This window comes from Larus michahellis, chromosome 2, assembly GCF_964199755.1.
Source record: "Larus michahellis chromosome 2, bLarMic1.1, whole genome shotgun sequence".
Lineage (NCBI taxonomy): Eukaryota > Metazoa > Chordata > Aves > Charadriiformes > Laridae > Larus > Larus michahellis.
Window position 1 is genome coordinate 4,053,681 of NC_133897.1, and position 19,546 is coordinate 4,073,226.

The window sequence follows — 19,546 nt, forward strand, 5'->3', positions numbered from 1 at the left end:
AGGGATCCAGCTGCAGCAGCAGGACGAAGGCTGGGGCTCCGGGGCACCCGAGGGGCAGCAGCCAAATCTTGCCCTGGCTGCTGCAAATTAAAGTGGCTCATTAGGCGTTAAAAATGCTGGCCGCGCGGCCGTCACCACGGCTCTCTATGGAGAGCCTCTCTCTGTACACACCAAGTTAAAAATGCTGCTAAAAAGGCTTTTTATTCGTGGTCAGTGCTGACCTTGGGGGGTGCCCATCCTGGAGATCCTCCCTCCAGAACCCAGAACATGACTTGTTTCATCCCAAAGCAGACAAACACACGGAGGTACTGATAAAATCTGGGGTCATCTGCCATGTTTCTCTTCCCCGACCCTCCAGGCAGCCCAGGAGATGCTCGGGAATGTCGGCCCCGGCCTGAGCTCTCCCCAGATCTCATCGGGGTTTGGTAGAATGACCTCGGTGCAGGCCATGGAGACGGGCCTGACGCTGTCTTGACTTCTTCTTGGCCAACCTGTATTTGTACACCCCATAATAACAGAGACCACGACCCAACCCAGCCCCTTCCCACCCCCTGTTTTGGTTGCAGATGCCGAAAACTGAGAAGAAGCCCCCGAGGATGGTTTGTAGAGATGTTGCAACCTCCAAGTGCCACGTCGATTTAAATACTGCCCGACACGGGGAGGAATTGCACCTTTTAGCTCCGTGCCTCAGTTTCCCTGACCTCATGCAATGACAACTGCCTCCCCTTCTGCGCAAGGTGATGGGGGGGCTGCCTTCTCCCTTTCAGGGCTCAAAGTGGGGGGGACAGAAACACCCCTGGGAGGGAGCCGGTCCCTGCGTGGGGGCTGCCGTATCCCGGGGACTCCCGTGGCCACCCCCGGGCCGTGTTCCCTGGCCCGGGGTGAGCTTTGGCAGCCAGCACAGGTCCTCTCCGGCAGCTGCCGTGACAGACAGCTCCTGAACCAGCCCCCCTCCGCAGAGCTGCTCTAAAATAAAAATACCTCCCGCTCCGCTCCGCTCCACTCCCGGCCAAACTTCCTCCAGGGGCAAGGTGGGGGACGACAGCCCCAAAATACACCCGGTTTCCCCCACCCCCATCCCAGCCTGGCTGAGAGATGCTGTAGGGCAAAGCCAACGGCCCCCCAAAACCTTCCATCTCTTTTTCCCCCCCCCCTCTAATTTCCCCCCAACACCCCCACACCCCCCTACCTCGTCGCGGTGCCGGACGCTGGACCCCCGCACCCTCGCCCACCTCCACCCGCGGCCCCCGGGGCTCAAGGTCAGTAGTGGGGAGCGATGTGGGGCTGATTGGGGGGGACGGAAGGGGAAGGGGCGACACGCCGGGGGCGGTGACAGGCTATTCCCGCAACTCCAGGGCTTTTTGTCACCTCCGCCTGCTCCCACCGCCCGGCCGGGGGTGCAGAGAGGCGGGGGCGGGATGAGGATGCTGCTGCCCCGCTGCTGCTCGGAGCTGGGGGGGGGAGAGAAATGGATGCTGTGCTGGGGACCCCCCCCCATGCACCTGATATGACAGTGCGGGAGCGATCAGGAGTTAAAATTATCCGAGGGGGTCCCCCTCCAGCACCGCAGGGTCTCCGGGGGCCGTTACCCGCCTCCCTCCGGCTCATTTGAGGGGTGGCATTGCCTCCCCCCACCCCCCCAAAAAAAAAGCCTTGAAAAGCGTGGAGAGGATTAAAAAAAAGCTCTTTAAAGCCACCTCCCGCCGCAGGGGACCGCAGGGAGGTGGCAGCGCGCCCGCCCGCAGCGGCCCCGCACCGGGAGCGACCCCCCCCCCCCGCCGGGGAGGAGAGACCCCCCGCACCCCCCGGGGGTCCCAGCCCGGGAGAAGGGTCCTTCCCGCTGGGAAAAAGGGTTTTCTCCAGCTCTGGGGAAGATGGTGTCACCCCGCATCGCTGCCAACGACCCCCCCCCCCCCCGCCACTCCCCCCAGCTCATAAAAAGAATTCAGTGACCACTAAAAAAAAAAAAAAAAAAGAAATTAATAAAAAATAGAAACGAAACAAGCGGCCGGGGCACAAGCTTGGCGGTGCAGATGCGAAAGGAAAAGGTGCCCGGGTCGCCTTTTGGGGCTGCCTAAAAGCAGAGTTTCGCTCCGTTAATTCCCTTCAAAGCTCCGGGCGGCGTCGCAGGGGCTGCTCCCGTCCCCCCCACACCCCCCCGCCACGACCCGTGGCGTCCTCCCCACCCGCGGGGGACGTTCGGGAGTGGGTGGCAGTGCTGGAGGAGGATGCCCCGTCCCCGTCCCCGTCCCCGTCCCCCGCACACCGCACACCGCACACCGCACACCGCACACCGCACACCGCACACCGCACACCGCCCGCTCCAGCCCTGAACTGCGTTTTTAGCAGCTGCCGGACACAGTCGAGAGGCTGCAGAGCTCGGGGCGGGCTGAAAGGCACGTCGCGCCGGGGTTAATTAGCCTGAGCGGGAGTAATTAGCCCAGGGCTAATTAGAAGGTTGAACGTGAGCATCCCCCGAGCCCTGCAGTATGCCGCTGGGCGGGGGGGCTCAGCCGTGCGGGCGGGGGCCGGATCTTCGTGGCTGGGAGCAATTGGGGACCACGGGGAGGAGCCCCCCGTCCCCCAGGGCTCGAATTTGGGCAAAATCCTAGGAGAAGGTGAGCAGCAGCCCAGGGCAGGGACATCCCATCATGTTCCCTCCACCACGGGCATCTTCGTGCTCTATCCTGGATCCCCTCCGAGGATCCCATTAGGAATCAAGGGGGATATCACAGACACCCCATCCTGGGCAGCTGGTGTCACGGAGCATCTCTGAACGTTGGGATGGACACAGCTTTCTGGGAAGAGCTCTTTACCAGGACCACCTGGGTTGAGCTGCCCCCTGAATCCTGGGTCCTGGGTGGGTTTTGCAGCAGGACTTCTCAGCAGCCTGGCTCCCTGCACCTGAGTTGTGTCCCAGGGTTCGTCCCGAGGTGACACCATCTTCTCCTTCCTTCAGCTACCAGCCTCCAAGGAAGCCCACAAAGCAGAGCTGCTGAGGACCAGCAGCAATTTCGGGTGTTTGAGGGGTGGGAGGGCGGGTGAGTTCTCTCCCCTGGTTTTCTTCCCCTCTCCTCCTTCCCTTTCCCAGGTCTGGAACCCCCGCACCGGCTGGGGTGGTAACGTGCCACTATGGGGGTCAAAACGATGCTCCCCAGCTACGAACTGGGGTTTTATGCTCTCGCCGTGACGTGCGCCGTGGTGTACAGCGGCAGCGGGATCTTCGAAGCATCCCGAGGTAACGCTCCCCATCTCATCCCCCCGGAGGGGACCCTGGGAAGGGGGATGGATGTAACGTGGCTGCTTTTAGACCTGTTGATACCAGCAGCAGATCCCTGGCTTTAATTTTTGCAGAGAACAGCTTGGGAATCCTTTGCAAGGGTCAAAAAGGACTTTTTGCCCAGTTGTCCCCTTGTCCCCATTTCCACGGCTCAGGGCAAGAGGCTGTGGAATGTCACAGCTCTCCAGCCAGTGCCCAAAACAGTCAACCACCCTGCCTACATAGGGTTGGTTGCCAGATTTTTTGTCTGGAAGCCCCAAAAACTGAAAATTTCATGGGATCGGCCAAGGGTCCCTGGGAAGAGGTACTGCATTGCTGGAAAGTCACGCCGGAATAGTTGAGGTTCCTATGGTTGTCCGCTTTGGGGACGGGGTGTTTGAGCCCTGATGGGGTGAGGAAGGCTCCCTGCCTTGCTGCAACCTGGTCCCCATTTCCCAGAGCTGGTTTTTCTCCCCAAAACTCCGTTTCTTTTGCAGACAGCGTGAACAGAAAGGCCTTTCGGGATGGCATAAAGCCGGGCTGGCACTACTTCGGCAGGAAGATGGTAAGCGGAGGAAGGACTCAGTCTTTTCTAGCTGCTGGTGACATGGTCGGTGCTGACCACTGGAGAAGCAGAGCTGGTTTTTCTGCTGCTGACACACTTTTGCAAAGTCCACGTGACTCCTATTTTTCTCTCTAAAGAACTAGTCGGGGAAAATATCTGCCCTGCAGCGCCGTGGATGCTCTGCTTTGTGTGCACCGAGACGAGCAACCTCTGCACATCTCTCCTGGGGTTTTTATGGCCAAGTTAAAATGCTCGGGAACCCTTGGGTGGAAAAATGGGAAGAAAAGGCTTTGAAAGTTGTGTGGTTCCCCCTCCAGATGGGTGTTGGGACAGGGGTACGAGGGCTGGGGGCAGTAAGGCGCCCGGTGCTGCTCCCGCAGGACGTGGCCGATTTCGAGTGGGTGATGTGGTTCACCTCGTTCAGGAACGTCATCATCTTCGCCCTCTCGGGACATGTCCTCTTCGGCAAGATCTGCTCCATGACGGTGCCGCAGGTGAGCCAGGGGTGTGGTGAGATGGATTTGAAAGCACCAGGGTGACCTGGGAGCTGTGGAGGGGGCTTGAGGGATGCCCTAGGATGGGGAGATGTTCTAGGGTAGGGGGAGCAGGGTTGGGGCTTTCAGCAAGCTGACCATCGGTTGGGGCTGCTCTCTTCTCGCAGCACCGGGCTGTGGTGTACATGTTGTACGGGGTCTTCGCCGTGCTGGGCAGCATGGGGCTCGTCTACCTGATGATCATCCTCTCCCACTGCCTTGTTCTCTACTCCGTTGCGCTGGCCAAGCAGAAGTGGCTCTGCTATGTGGCCGGCCTTTGCTGTCTCGCCTCCTTCAAGGTGGAGCCCTTCAGCTCCTGGCAGGTAGGTGCTGTCTTGGACCACCCGTCTGCCTCATTTCCAGCCCACTTGTGTCCCTCTCCTTGGGTTTGCCTCTAGGGAAGGCTCCTGGGGCACCTCCAAACCCTGGACACTTCTCCTGGCTATGTCAGAGCTCCGCAGGGTTTGAGAGTCTGCCAAATTTAGGAATAATCCCACAGGGGATATGAAGTGTTTTGGTGGTTTCATGCTGGACCAGAGCTCAGGACACCTGAGTCCTCCTTATTGCTCAGGCAACAGCTTGTCAGCGAGGTGAAATGTGTTCTTGCCCCGTGCCTCAGTTTCCCCATCTGTAACACAGAACTGGAATGGGTTCAGTGATGCCCATGCCTGTCTCCTAGGTCTCTGCCCAGTTAAGACTTTCTCTCACTGGTGGGTGGAGAGAAGCCCAGGAAGGACCTTATAAAGCTACTCAGTCCCTCTGAAGGACAGGGCTGCCTGTCCTTGCCTGCTGCTTACCTCCTGAAACGTCTTCCCCCCCCTCCATCAGGCTTGTGGTGACTTTCCTTCACCTCCTGGGGAGGGTTATGTCCCTGCGACAGGGTGACATTCCCACCCCAGACCAAAGCCTGCATGCTCCTCAGCTGCTTGGCAAAGATACGGCCAAGAGGATCTACCACTTCCAGGCTCCTCCAGGATGCAGGAACCAGCTGGGAAATTGGGCCCCAGTTTTCTCTTTCCAACAGCAAAGCTCATTAGGGACAATTGATGTCAGAACATAATTAGAGGCTTTGCCTGCTGCCCCACGAGCGATGTTCTCCACAAAGCGAGGGAGCACAGAAGTGACACTGTGTTCCTGGTGGTAACTTTTCGTTTCTTATCCAGAGTGGGTTTGTAACGGGAGCTTTTGATCTTCAAGATGTCCTCTTCTACGGAGGAAGCAGCTTCACCATCATGCGCTGCATGAGCTTTGCACTGGAGAGCTCTGAAAGAAAAGAGGGCATCTACTCCATCTTCGACCTCCTCAAGTACAACTTCTACCTCCCGTTCTTCTTCTTTGGGCCTGTCATGACGTTTGACCAGTTCCATGCCCAGGTGAGTGTTCCTGAGGCCGGGCTGGAGGAGGACCTCTCCCTGCATCTACTTGCTTGGGTTTAATGCCTACAAAACCCCAGCATTTGCAAGGTGAAGGTGCAAATGTTTGTAGAGCTTCTTGTGGTCACCTAGAGTCTGTGGCCATAGTCTGGGCTGCACAATGGTGCTGTGATTTTTGTGGTGAGGGGCATAAATTGATGGGGTTTTAACCTTCCCTTTGGGGTTTTTGGCCATTTTCACTCATCAGTTCAGAAGGGAAGACATTGCTGTGGTGAAAACATCATGCTGGGATGAGGAAGGGAGGGTTCAGCACACGTTTTGCTCACTGGGCACCCACACTGCTCAGTGTCTCGGTTTCCTTATGCTGTCCACCCCAGCAGCTCCATGCTGCCCCCACTGAGTGGTGCCGGGAGGCCACGGTGAGAGCCAGACATGTGGTGCCCATCCATGGGACCTCTGCGTGCTGGTGGCCATGACAGCAAGGGATGACCCACATTTCCATCCAGCTGGTTTGGTTTTGGTCCACAAATTTCCAGGGATGGTCTGTGTGTCTGAAGATTGTTATTTCTCTAGAAATCAGTAAGATTGGGTGGAAGGCTGTGTTTCAGCAACGAGAGGGCTTCCTCTGCTCCCCATGAAATACCTTGGTGCTCCAAGTCTTTGCCTGTATCGCACACAACCAAGGGGACTTTTTGAAAAGCAGACTCCAAACAGCACTGGAAAACATCAGCAGAAGCCTAGGCTGGAGCCGGCTGACCTCTGGGACTCTTCCACGTTCAAAGATGAAGCAAAATGGCAGTGCTCTCTCCCTTCTCACTCTTTCCCACCTCCAGCGTAGGGCAACAAAGATGACTGAGGGATTGGAGCATCTCCCTTATGAGGAAAGGCTGAGAGAGCTGGGACTCTTTAGCCTGGAGAAGAGAAGGCTGAGGGGGGGACATTATTAATGTTTACAAATATCTAAAGGGTGGGTTTAAGGAAGATGGAACCAGACTCTTTTCGGTGGTTCCCACTTACAGGACGAGGGGTAACAGGTACAAGCCGGAACATAGGAAGTTCCGATCAAACATGAGGAAAAACATCTTTACGGTGAGGGTGGCAGAGCACTGGAACAGGCTGCCCGGGGAGGTTGTGGAGTCCCCTTCTCTGGAGACTTTCAAGATCCACCTGGATGCAGTCCTGAGTAAAGTGCTCTGGGCAATCCTGCTTTAGCAGGGGAGTTGGACTAGATGATCTCTAGAGGTCCCTTCCAACTCTGAAAATTCCGTGATTCCGTGAACACCCTTTTACACCAGTGATCAACCTTGGTCATCAAAGCAAACTGGTACTGCTTGCTAAGGGATGGACCTCTTGCTTGGTCAGCATTGGTGGTGAGAAGGATTGCCACCACCCTTTTGTTTCCTTTTAAAGAAGAAAAGCTACACTGATATTTTGGACTCGACGTCCGGACGAAAGAATTTTTGGAAAAACATTTGTAAATTCAGAAGAAAAACTGGCCCAGGGCAGGGGAAAGCAGCAAAAGCCTCCCTGGTGAGGAAAAGACCAAAGACACGCCCAGCTCAGCATCTTCTCTCCAATGCTGGGCTGGTAGTGGTTGTCTAAGAAAGGGTCTGCACTGGCCTTGTTTCCTCCAGTGGGCAGAATGAACCCTGATGCAAGTTTTACTCCCTGCTAGTTCATTCACCGGGGACATCAACAACCTCATGCTGCAGGCTGAAAGGATGAGCGTGCAGGATTGAGATCCCTTGAGTCTTGCAGCATCTATTGAAAAGGACTTTTATAGCATTTGACCCTGAAGAATGTAAGGTCAGCTCTGGTGTCCTCCGTGAGGGATGGATGTTCATGGTGCATTGAGTCCACCAGCAGCCTGTTCTCAGCAGACAGGCTCCAGCTGGGCCCTTCTCCCCAGGCTGCCGGAAGAAACGTTTCACCCTAAAGCTTCATCTTTCCAGTTGTCTTATCTGCCGGGCTGAAGTCCAGGCGAGCATAGCTCCAGCAGCTCCATTGTCTAAGCACCTCTGGAGGAGGTGCAGTGTCCTGGGCTGTCCTCCTCACCTCATGGTCCTCTTCCTTCCCTGGTTTCCACCAGTCTTTCCTATGAGATGGGCAGCCCTGGCTTCTTCTAATGCTGCAGACAGGTATCTATAAATCAGGGCATTAAACTGCTGGTGTCCCCAAGACCTGAAACCCCACCACCCCCACAAGGCTTGATCTGGAGGGTCCTATTTCTTTTGCACAGCCCCAAACCATGGTGTTTATAGCCACTTAATGAGCAATTCCCCCCTCTGCTGCTTAAAACACTCACCCTACAGGCACAAGGAGTAAGTCCCCAACCCCTTTCCCATCCCCCGGCCAGGGGTCCTGTCTTGGCCTGGCCACCACTGCCATCTCCTGGCTAGATGCCCCCCTGCACTGCTGGAGCTGCAGCTAATTGCAGAGGTGAATTCCTAATTGCCTGACAGCAATTATGGGCGCAGGCAGACAGAGTGTCTTCCCCAGGGTGGGGTGTATGGCCCAGTGAGGGAATGGATCTGTCTCTTTGGCTCCTGTTGGTGCTAAGTCCTGGTGGGGTCCTTGCACCCCCATGTGTGGTGGGTACTCATCTGTACCAGGGCTTGGCCAGCCCTATTCCAGCTGAAAAACCTCTTCCTTACTAGGATTAGGGGAACTAATTCACTTCTGTAGAGCTGGAAATGTGGGGAACCCAGCCCTGATATCAAAAGGATGGTGGCAGAGTGCTGCCACCATGCACAGACATGAGAATAGGCAGGGAACGGAGGGCCCATGTCCTCTCACATGTCTCCATGCCAGAGCCCATCCTCCCTCGGCTTCTCCTCCAGCTGAGGGTCCAGGGGCCTCTCTGTATCTGTAAAGCACTTGGCATATAACAGACACGAAAAAAAATCTACCAAAGGCTTTAATTCTCAGGAATCATCTGGATTTGACGACGGGGCTGGTACGGCATCCTGCGGATTATGTTGGGAGAGCTTCCCAACTCTCACAGGGAATAAAGGGAAAGTAATAAACATAAGAGGCTTTTGAATACAGCAGCAATTTTTACGGCGATGCGGGGAAGCGAGGACATCAGTCTGCCCAGTGTAATCTGAAAGCTTGCTCTGATGATTTTTATGTTACAATGGCCAGAGACATGACAGCTCCTGGAGGCAAAGCCCAGCCCCTGTAAAAGACACAGCAGAGAGGAAGACCACATTGATCAGGTCCCAACCAATTCAGGATGGTCCCTCAAGTAGCTCTCCCTTTCGTTTACAGCAGATGTCTGCAGCAGAAGCTCCAGACACCATCAGTCACCCTCCTCCTCCTCCCAAATGACCCTGGCCAAAAATACGCATTTGGTCCTGGCAGAGCTGTCATGTGGGATTCCAGCCCTGCTCCCAGCCTCCCCTGGGCATGCAGATGTCCTTCCCTACAGGCTGTGGCATCCTGTAGATGTGACGGGTGTGGGCGTTTGCTCCCTGTTAGTGACCTGTGCAAGGGGCCATACTTAAGCAAAGCTGACTTTGTGAACACGTCCCTGCATAAAGAGCATAAAACCAAGCTCCCTGGTTGGTATGGCTTTCACCCCACCTAGGGTCCCTTAGGTACAGCCAGACCTGTCGTTGCTGTGTCACACCATGTGCCTGCTCTACTGAAACCCCAGTGATGGCAACAGCCTTTGCTAGGGTGGTGATCCAGGAGGCACGTGGCTGTCATGCTCAGCACTGAGGCGGGGGTCTTGGAGGGATGCTGTGGGTCATTGTGGATCCTGTGGGATGTCCTGCTCCTTGGGGATGTGTTCACCTGAGCTAGTCCCTTGGGTCTTCCTTAATCAAGGGAGATTTGGGTAACGTAGTCCATGGTGTGATTTCTAAAGGAGAGCATTGAGTCCCCATTTGGACCTTGACCATTTGTCCAGATGAAAGAGCATGGTGCCCATCCTGTCTATCAGCTTAGCCCTTTCCTGGTTTGCCATCTCCTTGTGGCAGGTGAGCACCCGAGAGCTGAGACGCAAAGATGACGAGATGAGGAATATCCGGGTCCATGCTTTCTTCCACGTGGGGGCCATCATTGCTGTGGACATCTTCTTCCACTTCTTCTACATCCTCACCCTTCCTTCTGACCTCAAGTTCATGAACCGCCTCTCAGACTGGTCCTTGGGTGAGTTGCTATGCTTGGACACACTCATACCTGTACTCGGCTTCAAGGCAGTGGTGAGTGATTCAGATCTCCATCCATCTCCATTGAGAGTCTTCATCAATGCCTGTGTTGGACAGGTTTGGGTAAAGCCCCCCTTCTTCCCAACCACGGTGCAACGGAGCTGGGGTCTGTCAGATGGCATTGGTTTGACACGATCATAGGGTCCTGGAATAAATTGTTTGGCTTGGGGTTTAAGAGACTGAGCACAAAGCTGTTCCCATTGCCTTTGTCTGGACTGGAATGGAGCTCAGAACCTCCAAAAATCAGCCCCATGCTGTTGCAGGAGGCAAATCTGGTGTCTCAGCTACTTTCACAGGTGGCCACCTGTTATGGGTGGTTGTGAGCCACTGAAATGGCCACAGGGTGTAGGTTGTACAGACAGCAGCTCGGGGGAGTTGTAGCTGCTGTCTTCAACTGCCTAAAGGAGGGTTGTAGAGAAGGTGGACTCTTCTTGGAGGTCGTCAGGGAAGAAGCAGGATGCAATGAACAAGGTGCTGCAAGACGAAGTCCGATTGCATGTAAGGATTATTTTTTCTTAGACTGGTCAAACATTGAAAGAGGGCCCCGGAGGGGTTATAGATTCTCAAAAAAATAGAGATATTCAATGCTTAAATGGACAAGGTCCAGAGCAACCTGATCTCCATTTGACACTGACTGCGCTCTGAGCAGGGCTGGACTAGGGACCTCCGGAACACAAACTCTTGGAATCATAGAATTGTCTAGGTTGGAAAGGAATGAGTAGTGGTAGCAGCGCTGGCATCCAGCTGGCAGCTGGATGGAGGATTTCAACTGGCCAAATACACATCTGATGCCAACATTTGAAATGCTGTAGGGTATCTGACATACATCCAAATGCGGCTGGCACAGGGCAAACAGGGGCTGGAGAAACCCCATGTCTCTCCAAAGTGGCAGCTGGAGACCAGGAGAAAGTCCTAATGCAGCTAGAATGGCACTAGCATTGACTTAGGGTGTCCTAAGAGACCTGGGTGGACTGACCAAGCATATGTGTTACTCCAGAGGGAGCTGAGCTCCTCTGCAGGCTCTGCTGACTGTATTGACCTCATCTGCCTTGTCCATGGTGGGAGCTCAGGCATCGGGGCACTGTGTGGCCCTTAATCTGTGAGCTGAATCCCACCAAGATTTTAGCTTCTGTTTGCATAGGAATTTGAAATCTTTAGTGTTTGTTATTGCAGTGTCAGACATATCTCCAAGACAGAGGTTCTGGCCCTGGCTCTGCTGTAGCATCAATGTTACATCTATGGCCACAAGGAGCTGGGACGGGGTGTATTTCGAGGAAGGTGTCAATAAAACCTCAGAGGTCAAAGTTGAGAACTGTAATGAGTTTGTTAACAAGCCTTAGAGGGGAGGAAAGATCTTCTGCTGGAAGAAATGAGTTCTATATGAGTTTCTTGGACTACCAAGACCAAAAAAAAGTTTGGTCCCAAATAGCACAAGAAGATACTGTCCTTTGGTTCAAGCTTCTTAAAAAGTTACTTAGTTTTAAAAGCTTTGGGGGTCCAAAACAGCATTAGACTGTCCTCTTGATGTTATGTTTGTTGCAATAGGCTACATGCTCCCATGGGACATGATGTCCCCCGAACATCCCCATGCCTCCTCTTCACGTGTTTGACTCTTATTTTTGCTCCAGCTGGCTTGGCCTACTCCAACTTGGTGTACGACTGGGTGAAAGCTGCTGTCATGTTTGGGGTCATCAACACCATTGCCAGACTGGACCACTTGGACCCACCCCAGCCCCCGAAATGCATCACCATGCTTTACGTCTTTGCAGAAACGTGAGTATCCCACATGCATCGATGAAGAGAGACGGCATGTTTGACAGGAATGAAATGTGCATGGAGGGGAGGAGGTCTGGGCTGTGCTTCTGATATTAGGAAGATATTCTGATATCGGCAAGAAATTCTTTTCTCTGAGAGTGGTGAGACACGGGAACAGGTTTCCCAGGGAAATTGTGGATGTTCCATCTCTGGAAGTGTTCAAGGCCAGGTTGGATGGGGCTTTGAGTGACCTGGTCTAGTGGGAGGTGTCCCTGCCCATGGCAGGGAGTTGGAACTAGATGTTCTTTACGGTCCTTTCCAACTCTACCCATCCTATGATTCTGAGCAGCTGGCCTGAAGTTGGAGACTACCCAGATTGATCAATCTATACTGAACCTATAGTCTAGACCTGGCCATAGCCCAGGGAAATATTATTGGGCAGGAAGCAATGGATATGATCGGTTACAACCACAGCAGTGGTGGGACCTGTTCAAGAAAGGAGCATGGAGAACTGCTGTGAACAAGGTTCAAGTACCTCACCAGGGGACCAGGCACCTTCTATGGCTGACTACTGCGTGGAAGGGTGTCATTACACTGCGTGTTTTAACGTGCTTTTTACCATCTGCGTTTTAGGCATTTTGACAGAGGGATTAATGACTGGCTGTGCAAGTAAGTGTCTAATCAACAGTCTGGTTCAGGGTCTTCTCTTTCATCCCATAGCAATGAAGCATTAAATGCTGTTCACCCCAAAGCTGAGGTGTCCTCTCTTCTGCGTGAATCCCACTATGGCATGAAGTCAGATTTAGTCTGTTTATCCCTAAGACCGTTTAATTAATCCTCACAAAGTGCAACAGCCCCCTCCAAAGTTGAGAATAAGAGAGTCCTAACCCTGAAAACCCTTTAAGTCCGGTGAGTTTAGTGTTCCCTCGAGGGAGGAAGAGTCAGGTTCATATTGCACTAGGAGGAAAGGGGAATTGAGCCCAGGTCTCCCATATCGTGGGTAACAAAAGTGGCCTGAGCCCCATCTACATCTCCCTCAGCCCTTTGCCTCTCTTCGGCCGTGTGTGTGCACCAGGAAACCTGTACTGAAGGTGGTGGCACCTCTGTGCTGAAATCCTGTGCACCAGCGAGTCTGAGATAGCCTGCAACTCTGTGGATCCCCGCATTTTATCAACCCTTTACCTGCAAGAGGGGGAAAGGGTAGCATTTTATGCTTAGGTTTGTGAGGAAAACAAGCCACATATAGCTGGACTGTAGCAAAAATCAGTTTATTGCTAGAACGTGTCAGCCAAAACATCCTTCCTGGTGGACGAGCATGGGAGGAGGGACTCCAGAGGGCTCTCCTTGACTAAGGGGAGAACCAAACCCTTTCCTTGCCTGTTAGGTATGTGTATGACCACATTGGAGAGAACCATGACAACATCATGAAGGAGCTCGTGGCCACCATCGCCACCTTTGCCGTCACCACCCTGTGGCTGGGTCCCTGTGAGATCGTTTACATCTGGTCTGTCTTCAACTGCTTTGGCCTCAACTTTGAGCTCTGGGTGCAGAAGTTCTTCCAGCTGGAGCCCTTTGCCAAACTGGAGGTGAGGAGATGGGCTGCAAGCGGATGCGGGAAGATCAGGGGGTCTGGGGCCAACCTCTGCTGCTGCAAAACATCCATGGCTGTAGGGAGCTCAAACTTGTTTGTACAATCCAGATCCGTTTTCAGCTGAGACTGAAGAGCAGCATCCCTGATGATGCCACGCAACTCCGTGTCTAGGCCTCCTGCCTGGAGTCCTGAAGGTCTCTCCTGTGGCCTTTAGCATCCTTGTGATTAAGTCCTCAGCTGTGCAAGGGAAGAACAGTCCTGGTGCTCTGTATCCCTTCATTTTAGGCATGGTGTCACCCATCCAGAGCAAATTCCCACCAGCCCTTATGATGCTTCATGGGAAATTTAGGCTGGGTGTGGAGCTTTCAAAGGGAAACCAAAGGTCCAAGAGCATAAAGACTGCTGCCCCAATGAGGAACTGAAGTAGCACAGATGGACAGGAAATCTGAGCTCTGTCCATGGGGAAATGTTTATACATTTCCATATGGAAATCATTTGTTCTTGTTCTGCAAAACATCTTGGCATTCTGAGTGGTTTTGATCTGATTTCTGATAAAAGCAAATGTTTAGGTACTAGAATGAATTCTTTTCCAACCACTCCAAAGCTTAGTGCCCTGTCTCTGGGACCAAGGTGCCTCAGGGACAAGCTTGAAGAAAAACTTAGGAAACTCCATCCTGGAAACAATCATCTGCTGCTTATTTGCTTTGCCCAACCTAAAATCTGGAGGTCCAATACCAGTTCGGTAAAGATCCCTTTCGAATAAAAACTTTGGAGAGCAATCCCCTCGTTGAACTTCTAATCAGATTATAGCACTCCCGGGCAGTGAAATCTCTTTCCTTGCAGCACCGCACTTCTCAGCACTAAGTGGTCTGGGGACTCACTGTGCTCTTTGAAAATTGCTATAAACCTCTTCCCTGTTCCTCTCACACAGCTGCTCCTGAGGATTATGTGCCAGCGACAATTTCACTCTGCTGCTGTCAGTATTTTCAGCTCGCTCTCTTTTTTTTTTTTTTTTTTTTTTTTTAATTCCTATGAAACAATTTCTACCAGGAGCTGTGAGTGATTTGCACACAGGGCTAATAATAATCCTGGTGTACAACAGCATTTATGTGCCTTGAGGAATGGCTTACCCAAGGCAACAGATGAAGAAAGCAATACTCAGCCATTACAATTGGCATGAAACCATGTATAACATCTTGCCCCTACCCATGGGACCTTGAAACACCATTCTGGAATCCCAAATGCATTCAAGTCCAGCAGCAGAGCAGAAGTTTTACCTTCTCCTTATGTTTCTTCATCCCAGAGACAGGAAAGGCTGCTCTAATTTTTGCCTACCCCTCTGCAATCCCAGCTGGAGTTTGACTGGAGTTGGACCAGTGCATCCCCTTTCCTTACAGTCCCATTTTTCCTCACTCTGTGCTCCTCTCCCCTTCACAGGCCAAAATGTCACCAGCCATGTCTCGGCGGATTAGGGCAGTTTTCGGGGCGGCAAATTTCTGGGCCATTGTCCTCTACAACATCCTAGCCCTCAATAGCCTGGAATTTGCACTGCTGGTCACCAAGAGACTCCTTCTGACAGGTAAGATGCTATCAGCCTTCCCCATCAAGGCACCTTTGTCTTGATGGGTGGACATTGGTAGGGGAGCTGAGGACTGGGACTTCCAAGTCCTCTTGGTGTCCTGGCCATTGGCTTGTTACGTGACTGCTCCCAATGTGCTTCATTATTGTTCAAAAGGTGCAGGTAGCTGTTTCTTAGCTCCCATTCTTCTCGTGTGAGATCTCTGGGTATGAGCTGCCTTCCAGGTGTGTTTGTACAGCTCCTAGCATAGCCTGACACCGTGATTTCAACTCCTCACAGCAACACCAAGGTCACATTCACCCCCCGAGGTGGGCTGTGAAATGGTCCCCTTGCTGGAGAAAGGGATTTACTTGTCCTATCTCATCTCCTTTTGCTTTAGTAATTACTCCTGTGTCAACCTGAAAGTGACAGGTACAAATCCTTCTGCTACGGTCTTATCCGTACATTTCTAATTGGTAGATGGTGGCACTATTTTGAAGTCTTCTTGAGCAGCCCAGGGTATAAATAGCCATTGGGAGCCTGCATCCTCCAGCCCTCTCTGGGACAGGGCTGGCGTAGGAAATGGATAATGTGACGCTCTGGGCTTAGTGTGCCAGAAGTGCCTGCCCGCTGACCTAGCTGGCTTTTGCTGGTAGCATTATTCATTTCAGAGGTCCTGTTTTAGCAGGTACAAAGCCTGTGTCTCCCCTCTGCTGTGGATACCAGACTCGTGGTAACAAATGCCATCAGACCTTTCCAAAGTGGAGGGAGAGCTCCCTGTTCTCAGTCACTTACTTAGGTGACAAAAAAACATGTTTCCTGGGTGCACACTGTGTCCCCACTAGGTACAGGACAAAGCTGGGGTTGATCCTCAGCATCAATGGGGCACAAAGCTTCCAGAAGGTCACAGTGCTGAACAATGATGGACATGGGCAGGTTGAACGGGCAGAAAGTCAACCACCAAGTCTGATCTTGAGGGGTAGAAGGAGTTTTGGAGGTAAGGGAGTGCTCAAAGCCACTCCAGCATGTTACTACATGAATAGTGACCCATGATGCCTTGGTGGACTCAGGCACTGCTTCATCTAAAGTCTGTTCCTGGGAATTTCTCTCTTCTCTCAGTGAAGCTGTAAGGCTGCATCCACAATGGAAAATGTTATTGGCTATCATGAACTCGTGGGACATCCCAAACCCACTGCTGAGAGGCAGCAGTAGTGGAGAAGAGCTGGCCCTGTTAGGCAAACAGCTACACCAAGATGACTATGTCTCCTTCCATCTTCTAGGTTTCCCTGTCAGCACCTTGTCCATCTGGTTTGTCACATACTGCGGAGTGCAGCTGATCAAAGAGCGTGAGCGCATCCTGGCCATCAAGGAGGAGACGTGTGACAAAGCAAAGGTGGAGTAGACGGAGGCATCGGTGGGCTTGTCCCAAAGCCTCCTCTGCCCTCCAGCCACTGCTGCCAGGCTAGCCACTGGCAGGGGCTCTCCAAGCACTCCTGAAAATTGGACTGATGTAGCTCACCCATGTAGAAGTCACCTGGAAGGCGCAGGTCACCCCCTTGCTGCAGGAAAGATTTTTCTATAAGACAAAGTGGGCGTTTCTCAGGCTCTCCATGAGTGGCAGACTGCTGAGGTAGGCTCCCAGGACTTTTCTTTAATGCCTGCAAGAGCCATCCCCATCATTTTTCTGACCCTCTGACATTGTGCAGGCCTAGGGATTTCACTCCCTGCTTCCCATAACACTTGGTCCACCAGCACTCAGCTCTCCCGCAGGACCTGTAGCCCATGTCTCCCAGAGGAGACTCTCCAAGTCCTGCGGCTGGAGGTTTTAGGGTGGACTAGAAACACACAGCTATGAGAAATGGATTAGCTGGAGCTGAGCCTGCTCTGAGCAGGCCATCTCCAGGTCAACTCCAGCCCAAGCATCCCATGTTTCTTTCATTACAAGAAATGGTCAGCATCCACTGTCACTGAACAGCATCCATGGTTGTGCAGCAAGGACTGTGAAATGGCTCCGCACGATCTATACGCACCAAGAGGTTAATAAATAAGTAGTACAGTCTTTATAGCAAAGGGAAGGAAGACCAGGAACGGCACGTTGAAGGGTAATTATCTCCTCACCACTGTCAGCAGTGCAGAGTGAGAGCTGCTACGATCTCTGCAAAACAGGTCCCTTCAGTGCTAGATGTCTTGGAAAAAATGGTTTAGTGCCAACATCAGGCATAGTCAATGAGAGTGCAGGAGCTATACCTGCTTCACAGCCGTCATGCATTGTGTACAGGTCACCTGAGGACTGGGCATGCCGAAGAAACACAACACACGGCTCACAACTGCTTGGTCCCCAGGCCCAAAGGTCCTTCCACTGCTGGGTCTGAGACTGGTGTGGCCACCATGACTGTCGTGCTGTGATATGTGTCCTGGGACTCAAACACAATCCCATTTGCATTTTTTACACACCATGGGTGATGGTTTAAACTCACATTCCTGCCCATGGCTGAGGAACAGAAGATGCTTTAGCCAACTCTTGCTTACCTCTAGCTGTCCAACCCTTTACTCAACTGACTTCTGTGCACACAGCCTAAGCCCATGACAGCATGGCTGAATGAGCACACACACATATGTACAATCAAAGGAGAAAGACTCTGAATGAAGGGCAGTGGTCTGGGACTTGGTGGCGGAGCAGAAGCCCCTGATAGACTCCTTGGAGAAGCCGACTTTGGGACACTGCATAGAGTGCATTGAAAAAATGTACATGTGTGAAACACGGTGCCTTGGGGAAAAGGTGGGTTAATAATTGAAAAACAGCTCTTCTTACATTTTAGAGGAACTTTCAGTGGCCTTATGTCTGTGTTCTCTTCATGTTTGGTGAGGGCAGAATCTGGACCACTTTGTAACGTGGATTGAGAAGCTTGGTGCTGGTGTATTCTGGCTTCCCTGTGGATGAACGAGGATTGGTTCCTAGCCAGCTTTCAGCTCTGCCAAAGTAATTTGTGAAGTCCCTGATAAATGTTGTTTATTTATGTAGTAAATAAATGTTGGGAATCTGTGGCACCTGTTACGCTGCTGTAATTCAGGTGACAACCCCTCTCTCAGAGTTGAGAGACACAAGGATCTGTTTGCAAGTCCTCATCTCCCACCCCTAATTGTGACACAAGATAAAACACTGTTGAGTTTGATAAAAACACACTTTAGCGGCTTCAACAGACAGGAGGTTTGGCTGCAGCTTGATTCATATTCACCTTTATTTGGACTCTACGTTTTTGCTGGTGAAATATCATGAGCCTCCTGCCATCAAACTTTCATCCATGTAGTTTTTATTTCTGGGAGCATGACCCAAAATGTTGAAAGTAGCGGCATCTGTTGTGCCGTGGTGGCATCTTTAATCACATCCCCAAAACCCCTTTACCTACCAGGCACGTGGCTTTTTAACACAGATCTGCTGCTGGACCTTTGGTAGATCTGTCTTGGCATCTCCATTATTTCAGATTTACTCTTTACCACCAAAACAGCTATGACATGATGTGCTTCCTCCCAGTGTACAATTCAGCTCTTGTCCTCCACATGGGTGTCCTCACACAGCTCAAGACACCTTGAGCTGCTGAGACCAAGGGCTCTGTCTCTGATGGTGGCTTAGCTCAGGTCCCTGGCTGTGCAGGAGGACAAACAGAGTCACCCACCTCCCGGCGTTGAAGTGGGTGACTCACATGGCATAGCCCAGTGACTCTGCACTGTCCTCCTGACTTGGATATTCCAGGAGAGAAAATAACCCATTCACTAAGGGTCTAAATTTACCCAGCAGCTGCATCTAGTGGAGCTGCCAGAAGGAGCTAATCTTAGACACCGAGTGAGGGACTCTTTAGAGAGAGAGTTCATGGGCTTTGCCCCCCTTGGCCTGAAGTTATCCCCTCATTTATCACTGCTGTTAGAAACCCCGGGAGTCTGGTGTGCTAGGAGCACCCAAGTGGTGTGATCTCAACCATGTTCAGTGTTAAGCATTGTGCGGGAGACCCTTAGCCTGAGCATATGCCTCTGTGGAGCAGGATTTATCAACTGCTCATCTCTCTCCTGGAGAAGAATATGTCCTCTGAGCTGATTATTGCCTGCCTGTTAGTAAAACTTGCCTGAGAAGCTAAGAAAAGCAATTTTTTATTGCAACTGCAAATCCAAATTAATAGTCCTACACTGGACGCTTTCTTGTTCAGCCTGACATGGCTGTAATTCCTGCATTCACCTTTCCTGTTCTAAAATTTTGTATGGGAGGGAGTGGTTCTGCTGCAGCGCATCCCCTTAGGATGCTTTCCATGTATCCTCACCCACTCCCATGTCGCGGCGGAACTATTGCCCACTCAGAGACACACCTAATAACTGACTTAGTCCATTGGTCGTTGGAAATCACTAGCTGTAGTCCCGTTAGACCTGGGGCCAGTTAGCTGAGGGCTATCTCAGAACAACCCACCTCATCCAGGGCTGTGTTGTCTGTTGTACAGCAGTCAGTGCTCTTGGGTGAGTATTCTGGGGAGAGCTGATTCACCCATTCATGTGTTCACAGAGATAAACCGAATGGTGGCTATGATCACTGCTCACCCTTATCACATCTACACATGACATCTCATCTGCTTTTAGATGCTAAATCCCTCTGGGTTTGGCTGGCACTTGCTTGGAGACCAGCTTACCTTCATGGTGACGCATTGGACCCAGCAA

The 19,546-nt window shown here is 52.2% G+C and overlaps 1 protein-coding gene across 3 annotated transcripts; it reads left to right on the forward strand.

Moving 5' to 3' along the window:
• Positions 1-957: 957 nt before the first annotated feature.
• On the forward strand, positions 958-18,146 carry HHATL (hedgehog acyltransferase like). 3 transcript variants are annotated; one of them, XM_074573955.1, is made up of 12 exons: positions 958-1,259; positions 3,092-3,238; positions 3,757-3,824; positions 4,205-4,318; positions 4,486-4,680; positions 5,521-5,730; positions 9,714-9,885; positions 11,573-11,717; positions 12,333-12,368; positions 13,084-13,285; positions 14,728-14,869; positions 16,129-18,146. In XM_074573955.1, exons 2-12 carry the CDS (start codon positions 3,133-3,135, stop codon positions 16,248-16,250), a joined length of 1,512 nt encoding a protein of 503 aa, XP_074430056.1. In that variant the 5' UTR covers positions 958-1,259; positions 3,092-3,132; the 3' UTR covers positions 16,251-18,146. The 3 variants fall into 3 exon arrangements, with proteins under 3 accessions (XP_074430056.1, XP_074430058.1, XP_074430057.1); XM_074573956.1 differs by lacking the exon at positions 958-1,259 and adding an exon at positions 2,503-2,618; XM_074573957.1 differs by lacking the exon at positions 4,205-4,318 and having other exon boundaries at positions 1,123-1,259.
• Positions 18,147-19,546: the final 1,400 nt, after the last annotated feature.